The 9,299-nt window shown below is 33.9% G+C and overlaps 1 protein-coding gene across 1 annotated transcript; it reads right to left on the bottom strand.

Moving 5' to 3' along the window:
* Nucleotides 1-4,274: 4,274 nt before the first annotated feature.
* On the bottom strand, nucleotides 4,275-9,148 carry LOC117119189 (NLR family CARD domain-containing protein 4-like; the record flags this gene model as incomplete). Its single annotated transcript, XM_033264006.1, has 3 exons — nucleotides 4,275-5,413; nucleotides 6,085-8,591; nucleotides 9,052-9,148. Coding segments are annotated over 3 exons (3,171 nt in total), but the record flags the coding sequence as incomplete, so codon positions are not given.
* Nucleotides 9,149-9,299: the final 151 nt, after the last annotated feature.

The following is a 9,299-nucleotide window of genomic DNA, read 5'->3' as shown; positions in this document are numbered from 1 at the left end:
TCATTTAGTCATTTATCATACAGTATACTATTTAATAAAACTAATTATTATACTGTATTCATGCATTTTTGGTAAACAATAGACAAATCTGAACATAAAATGTAATACATGCTTTAGTAATTGATAAGGTCTATGTACATATGTGTAACTTATTTCTTTTAATCATTTATGGTACAGTATATCTAATGCGTACAGTAGTAATTCAGTACACTTATGTACATATTAATGTGTACTGTAACTTTTTTATTTAAACATTTGTGATAGAGTATAATATTTAATACACAGTAGTAATTGAGTAGGCCTATGTGCATTTCAATGTGTAACTTATTTAATCACTTATGATACAGTATATTTAGTACACAGTAGTAATTGAGTAGGCATATGTACATATTTATGTATAACTTATATATTTAATCATTTATGATACAGTGTAATACTTAATACCTACAGTACTAATTGAGTACCGTAGGCCTATGAACATATTAATGTTTAACTTATTTAATGGTACAGTATAATATTTAATATGTACATTAGTAATTGAGTAGGCCTATGTACCTATTCATACACCACTTATTTATTTAATCATACAGTATAACATTTAGTACATACAATAGTAACTGGGTAGGCATGTACTTATTTATGTGTAACTTAATTATTTATTTTATAAAAAAGAAAGTAAGCTGAAATGAGCTTGTACACAATTCTGAAACTTAAGTCAACAATTAAAAAATATTATAAAAACAAAAGCATATAAACTACATTACCTTCAAATGAACATTATAAAAACTAAATCAATATGTATTTTTACAGAAGACCCAATGATCATTGGCAATAAAGCTGTCCTAATCCTCTTCATCTCCAACCACCAATTTGTAACTGTTGGTAGTTAAGTGTTTTATTGTTGATCCTGGGCCTTGTGTGTTCAACACTGAACAGGCCACTCAGGTTTTAAGAAAAATAAATAAAAATAAATAGATTAACACCTCAAAAAGGAGAAAGCAGTGAACACTATACAGTACTATGTCATTATATGGACTTTTTTTTTTATAAAAAAAAAAAGATAAACTGACCACTTACAAAAGGTGCCATGGGGAAGTATATTAATGTGAACACTCTGACCATAATTAATCTAGAAATTAAAAAAAAAAAACATAATAAAACGATAAACTATGCTGCCAAGCTGACCACCACTTCAGTATGCAAATTAATGTATAGTGTATGATTACTGTACAGTATAGATATAATAAACTAAACAATAGATGGTTTGTACTTTGTTGACTGACCACTGTACATAATAACCATGTAACCAACACCACTTATGAACTGACCTATGTATAACATTACTCAGAATTTCTAGGCACTATTACACAAATCATATCCGAGGCAACATCATATCACTTTAGTTAAGATCTTTGAAAGTCTTAATAGAATATTATCGAAGGTATACTATATCTATAAAGAGTTATACCGCGCTACATTTATACAGTGGATTCATAACATAGATTAGATCCAGCATATTTACTAACACCCAACCCTCATTCCTAACCAGTTGCGTAGAAAAGTATTTTTCATGAAGAAAGAGGGGGGGGGGGTGATTGGGTGTTAGCCAGTTGTGTAACAGGGGCGTAACAGACTTCCCCTCCCTGACGGTTTTTACCAGGCTGACCAAGCTGTCCTACCGGGCTGGGTAATAAGAGAAAAGAAAGAGGGGAGAGGGAGGAAAAGAGAAAGAAGAGGAATAGAAAAGGAAAGGAAAAGAAAAAGAGAAGAGAAAAATAAAGACAAGAATAAAAAGGAAGATATCATAATGACCTGACTCACAACACCCTGCAACCCCTTCTCCACTTCATAACTTCTTTGATCTATGCTGCCCGATGGCATTACCCCAGGAGGACAAGGGGAAAATATCTATCTTTGCAAAATCTTTCCTACCCCTTTATTAATGCCCTTTTCATCCCCTGAAATTGCTTCGCGCGCATTTCTTGTTAAAATAGGCCAATTTCCTCTAAAAATTGCACATTTTAGGGAGTTTTGATCAATTACAACGAAACGAAAATGAAAAACAGCGGGGGACAAGGGGAAAATATCCGTCTTTGGATAATCTTTCCCCACCCCTTGATAAAGGCATCCTCTGAAAGTGCATAAAATTCTCAAATTCTTCACGCGCATCTATTGTTACGGTAGGTCAATTTCCTCTATAAATTGCACATTTTAGTGAGTGTTCGTAAATTCTGACGAAATTAAAATTAAAAACATAAATTTTTTTGCATGCTTCTCGCACATTTCTTAAGGTTTTTTAAGGTTTATCCTTTTAAGTTATTTAAACACATAATAGTCCCAAACTCAAGAAAGAAAAATTTAAGAAAGATCATATTAATCTAAAAGAAGGGCCTCAATGTGTATAGATGGTGAAAGAATATGTTTGTAATAAATACAACCATGATGAAAATGCTTATATTTAGTTTCAAACACACGTGTGTGACCTATACTACAAATAAGATAAGCCTTATGTCGTACTGTTTTCTATTTGGGGAGGGGGTGGGATGGGTATGATAAATTACTAAACAGAAAAATAAATACCTTTAGCCTGAACCAAAACCACTGTTGCGCGCCTGGTGTTAGCGCCAATGTGTGCTCTTGTGCGGACGGGGGATGTGCCCCCATCTGAAGCTGGAAACCTTGTATTTGCAAAATAAATTGATGCAATTTGCTATTATAGGCCTAATCAATAAATTCCTCATCAACCGATATTACCTTAAACATTCTTGGAATTGACATAAGATTACTGATGCCGTACACACCCTTCATTACTGATGTCGTACACACCCTTCAGTGTGAAAATGTGGCTTGCTTTGCAAACACATCTAACATCTAAGGAAAGAAGAGCTTAGATAGGAACCAGATAAAATAATTTTTTTATGAACATTAATAAATTATGCTCATTTTCATCTTTGTAAGCGCATAAGACATTGCAAATTATTTCTGTGACAGTCTTTTTGAAGTGTAAGGCTCCATTTTATCCCATACATAATCAAAATATTGGGGGGGGTATGATACAATGAAACATCCCCCTTGTTAAATATTGGGGGATATATCCCCTCCATCCCCCCCCCCCCCCGGGAACTACGCCTATGTTCCTAACATATTATACACTCATTCACTCACATAGTGTATTAGATATTATTTGTAACAGTCGATAAAGAGCAAATAGTAAACAAACATTTATAAATTCAGCAAATAAGAAATATTGATCTTGCCATAATTATTGTCCATAATGTCAATCACTTTTAATTCAAACATGACTTGTTTTGGTGGATGACCTTATGAAGTCCACACCACCACGGCCACCTCCGCTGGACCATGGTTGGTGTAAATAAGTGGTAAACAATCGAGCACTCCTTTCTCCCACAGCTGGATCCCCGCTAAACTCATGGGTGCACTTCCTTTCCCCCCCTTTTTCTCTCTTTAATAACTTTTTTTTGCCTTTCTTGTTTTTCGGCTAGACTGAGGAGTGGGGGGGGCGGCACAGGCACGCATGGGGATCCCCCCCCCCCCGCTGGTTCCGCACCTGATCGGTTGAGGTATAATGAACAAAGTTACAAATGAAGACCCATAAATGTTACTAAAACTATTTGATATTAGGCTCCATTAATTCTAAAGTAACTTGTCTTAGAACACTCTCTAATCATATTATTTATAATAACACATCATAGACTGCAATCACTCATGTAAAGAAAATTCAGTTTAGGTGTAATGATGTAATGGAGACCAATCAATATCACTGAGGTTATTACCATCGATATCAAGTCACTCAAATTCCAACTTGACTCCTCTCTTAAAGCACTATCTAATTATATCATTCACAATAACACTTGATAAACTGCAATTATTCATGTCAAGTATGTTCAGATTAGGTGTAATGAATAAAGATACAAATGAAGACGCATCAATGTTCCCCAGATTATTACCACCAATGTTAAGCTTCTTTAATTCCAACTTGACTCCTCTCCTAAAACACTCTCTAATCATATCATTTATAACAACACCTGATAGACTACAGTTATTCATGTCAAGTTTATTCAGTTTAGACGTAATAAATAAGGTTGAAAATTAAGAACCACTTATGTCACAAGGATCATTACTCTGTTATAAAGACATAATTCCAACTTGACTCCTCTCTTAAAGCACTCTCTAATTATATCATTCACAATCATTCACATTAACACTTGATAGACTGCACTTATCCATGTAATGTCTATTCAGTTTAGGTGAAACAAACCAAGATTCAAATAAAGACCCACCAACATCACTATAGATTATTACCAGTGACAATAAGCCACGCTTATTCCAACTTGACTCCTCTGCTAAAACACTCTAATCATATCGTTCATAATTACACATGGTAGATTACAGATATTCATGACAAATTTACTCAGTTTAGACGTAATGGATAAGGATGCAAATGAAGACCCATCAATGATGATCAATCACTAATTCCAACTTGACTCCTCTACCAAAACACTCCCCAATCATATTCATAATAACACCCGATAAACTGAAATTATTCATGCCAAGTCCACTCAGTATAGATGTAATGAATAACGATGCAAATAAAAACCCATCAATGTTACCGAGATTATTATCACTGACATAATGCTCCACTAATTTCCAACATGACTCCTCTGCTAGAACACTCTCTAATCATATCGTTCATAACAACGCTTGATAAATTGCAATTATCCATGCCAAGTTTACTCAGTTTAGACGTAATGAATAAGGATGCAAATGAAGACCTATCAATGTTACTGAGATTATTACCACTGACATAAAGCTCCACTAATTCCAACTAGATTCCTCTGCTAGAACACTCTCTAATCATATCATTCATAATAACGTCTGATAAATTGCAATTATCCATGTCAAGTATACTCAGTTTAGACGTAATGCATAAGGATGCAAATGAAGACCCATCAATGTTACTGAGATTATTAGCACTGATAGCTAGCACCTCTAATTCCAACTTGACTCCTCTGCTAGAACACTCTCTAATCATATCGTTCATAATAACGCCTGATAAACTGCAATTATTCATGCTAAGTTTACACAGTTTAGACATAATGAATAAGGATGCAAATGAAGACCTATTAATGTTACTGAGATTATTACCATTGACATAAAGCTCTACTAATTCCAACTTGACTCCTCTGCTAGAACACTCTCTAATCATATCATTCATAATAACGCCTGATAAACTGCAATTATTCATGCCAAGTTTACTCAGTTTAGACGTAATGAATAAGGATGCAAATGAAGACCCATCAATGTTACTGAGATTATTACCACTGACATAAAGCTCCTCTAATTCCAACTTGACTTCCCTGCGAGAACACTCTCTAATCATATCGTTCATAACCACACATGATAGATTACAGTTATTCATGAACAGTTTACTCAGTTTAGAAGTAATGAATAAGGATGCAAATGAAGACATCTTCAATGATGATCAATCACTAATTCCAACTTGACTCCTCTACCAAAACACTCCCCAATATCATTCATAATAACGCCTGATAAACTGCAATTATTCATGCCAAGTTTACACAGTTTAGACGTAATGAATAAGGATGCAAATGAAGACCTATCAATGTTACTGAGATTATTACCACTGACATAAAGCTCCACTAATTCCAACTTGACTCCTCTGCTAGAACACTCTCTAATCATATCGTTCATAATAACGCCTGATAAACTGCAATTATTCATGCCAAGTTTACTCAGTTTAGACGTAATGAATAAGAATGCAAATGAAGACCCATTAATGTTACTGAGATTATTAGCACTGATATCTAGCGCCTCTAATTCCAACTTGACTCCTCTGCTAGAACACTCTCTAATCATATCGTTCATAACCACACATGATAGATTACAGTTATTCATGTGAAGATTACTCAGTTTAGACGTAATGAATAAGGATGCAAATGAAGACCCATCAATGTTACTGAGATTATTAGCACTGATAGCTAGCACCTCTAACTCCAACTTGACTCCTCTGCTAGAACACTCTCTAATCATATCGTTCATAACCACACATGATAGATTACAGTTATTCATGACCAGTTTACTCAGTTTAGATGTAATGAATAAGGATGCAAATGAAGCCCCATCAATGTTACTGAGATTATTACCACTGATAGCTAGCAACTTTAATTCCAACTTGACTCCTCTACTAGAACATTCTTCAATCATATCATTCAGAATAACACTTGATAAACTACAATTATTCATGCCAAGTATATTTAGTTTAGGTGAAATGAATAAGGATGCAAATGAAGCCCCATCAATTTTACTGAGATTATTATCACTGATAGCTAGCAACTTTAATTCCAACTTGACTCCTCTACTAGAACATTCTTCAATCATATCATTCAGAATAACACTTGATAAACTACAATTATTCATGTTAAGTATAATTAGTTTAGGTGAAATGAATAAGGATGCAAATGAAGAACCATCAATGTCACTTAGATCAGTACCAATGAAACACAGCTGCTGTAATTCCAACTTTACTCTTCTATTTAAGCACTCTCTGATCACATTATTCATAACAGCACCTGTAATACAATTTCTAAAGGTAACGATATTAAGTTGTGGTGCATTACTAAACAGGTGAACTACAAATGAAGCTGTACTCAAAGATGATAATGTACATTCTGTTACATCATATTTGAAGAAGAGTCTTTGACATTCATCTGTCAGGTAGTTAATATCATTCTCACATATTATACTACATATTTTTTCAAAAATAATCTTTTGTTCTGGCACAGCAATTAATATGTGAGCAAGCATTCTGCCTTTTTCTTCAGATGACATTTCTCTTAAAAAATATTCAAATGAATTTATCATTTTCGATTCAGGCCAAGAAAAACATTCACGAATTCTTATCATAAGTCTTATGAAATGCTCTTTTTGACTGATTTCTAATTCAGGAATAATGTTATGGATAAATTGTCTTAGTGATTTACATATGTCATTAATATGTGGCTTTATAATTAAATCTTCTCTGGTCATGTGACCAATAACTGCTTTTTCTACAGTATCCATATGGACTTTATTTACACATCTTAAATATTCCATTAAAGAACGATATGTTGAGATATCATTCGTTATCCAATGATTTAAAAATATGCCAGCATTAGCACCTAGGAATCCAATTGCAAACACCTTTGTTACGTGAAAATGTTTACTTCTGCTTATCATCTTCCATTCATTATCAGTCAATGGCTCAAATAATGTTCCCATGTCATTTGAACACTTATTCTTCAACCCTTGTATCTGACATAGTTTGCATAAGTAAAATCCAACTAATGACTCTAATATCAACTTGTGCCGAGTTGTAAAAATCTCTTCAAAGTTGGATTTCAGTTTTGAAGTATCTTTGTACACAAAACCTAGTTTTAAAGCCAGAGCAACCAATTCTTTATCTTCTTTCATCTCTCTTCTGTTTATTGAAAGTTGGTTTTTCTTTAGGCCTTTATAGAAATACTTTCCTAATAGAGCCATTGCATTAACAAACCTCTCAGGAGTATCTTCAAATGTTGAGATTTTTTGCTCTTTAACTGTTTGTTTGTCAATAAACTGATTCAAGATGCATCTAAATACCTCTTTAAACAAATCACTTTTATCAGCTACAAGATTTTTCCTTTTTTCCCACATAATGCTTACTGATAAAAGCAGCAATGGATTCTTACACATTGAATAGATCTCCTGATGTTTATGGTTTGAATCAAGCTGTAACTCCTCAATAAGTGAGTCTCCTAACAAAGGTTTTCTAAAGAAATCAAAGTGTTTCCTAATGTATTTTCCTATATTTTCTGTACTGAATCCCTGCACTTTCACATGTAAGTTGCTTGCATTAATGAACTCGTATATTTTTTCCGATCGTGATGTAAGTACCACTTTACATTCACACATTGCTTGGCATTTAAAAATCCTTATTGGACTCTCACTACCATCTTTTAATTCATCTAATCCATCCAATAACAATACAATTTCATTACTGTGATTCCAAATAAATTGTTCAATTAATATAGGATCTTCTTTGAGACCTGTTTCAAGTTTAAAACCATGTAGGTTTATCTTACTTAAAATAGCATCCAAAATACTTTCATTTATGTCAATATCCTGGATATTGACAAGAAACACTATTTTACCTTTGAAGGTTTCGTCTAATCCGTTTTTGGCCCAGTTGTATGCTATGTATCTGAGGAGGGTTGACTTACCAACACCGCTTTCACCTTCTATTAGAGCTTTACATGCAGGTGTGAATTTGATATCATCTAAAACCTGCTTTAAAGTTGTTTGAGTGGCATCTTCATTCTTTCGGCTTTTACTTATTGTTAGTTGGTCAAGATCAGTGAACATATCGGCATCTTCCTTTTCTATGTTGTTACTTATCTTTAGCAGGTCTAGATCAGTGAACATATCAGCAATATCTACTTGGTATTCAGCATTAAAAATTGATGGTGTAAACCGGTTGGCAGTGAGGCACACTTTCCGTTGGCTACTTAGTAGATATTTTCGAATAACCTCGTCTGTAAGAAAAGATTTTTAAATAAACAGTTACTCAAGACTTTCCCGTTTCTGAGGTTAGACATGGTTTGTAAGTACAAGTTATCTGATCAGGCAAAAAAAAACTAAAGTAAATGAAGATAATGATATCACAATCACATTTCTATGAATAATTAAATAATATACAGGGATCTCAAATCTCCCGGAAATTCCGGGAGTCTCCCGGAACTCTCCCGGAAATTGGTACAGTCTCTTGAACTCCCGCAAACAAGCAAAAGTCTTCCGGAAATTACTTATCTCCCGCAAATTAAGTTAAAAACAAATCTTTTTGTTTTAGACCTAAACTTTGGTTGCTGATGATTATTTGCAGTCTGACAGTGCCATTTCCAGGCTTCTAAAGGTGCCTATTATAAAAACATTTCATCACCTCAGCCCCAATCATGGTGGGCCTGAGGTGGGCATTGCCCTTCATTTGGCACCTACACTTTTTCTTCATAGAAAATATAGTGCCCCCAATGTCATTAAATGCATCTCCAAGAAATGGGTTTTTCCATTTTGGGAACCCTGCATATATCTGTACCTGAAATACAGTAACTTTATATAGAAATATTATCATTCATGTTTCTTATTGAGTCATTTCATGACAAATCATATAGTGGTCCCAATGTGACCCTCTTAGATTTTGCTAAAAATTCACAAAAATACTGTAAATGCTAGTGCCACTCTCGAAC

Source organism: Anneissia japonica, unplaced genomic scaffold (assembly GCF_011630105.1).
Source record: "Anneissia japonica isolate Jap-2015-1 unplaced genomic scaffold, ASM1163010v1 scaffold45942_len14733_cov116, whole genome shotgun sequence".
NCBI lineage: Eukaryota > Metazoa > Echinodermata > Crinoidea > Comatulida > Comatulidae > Anneissia > Anneissia japonica.
This window is presented reverse-complemented; position numbering and strand designations above follow the sequence as displayed.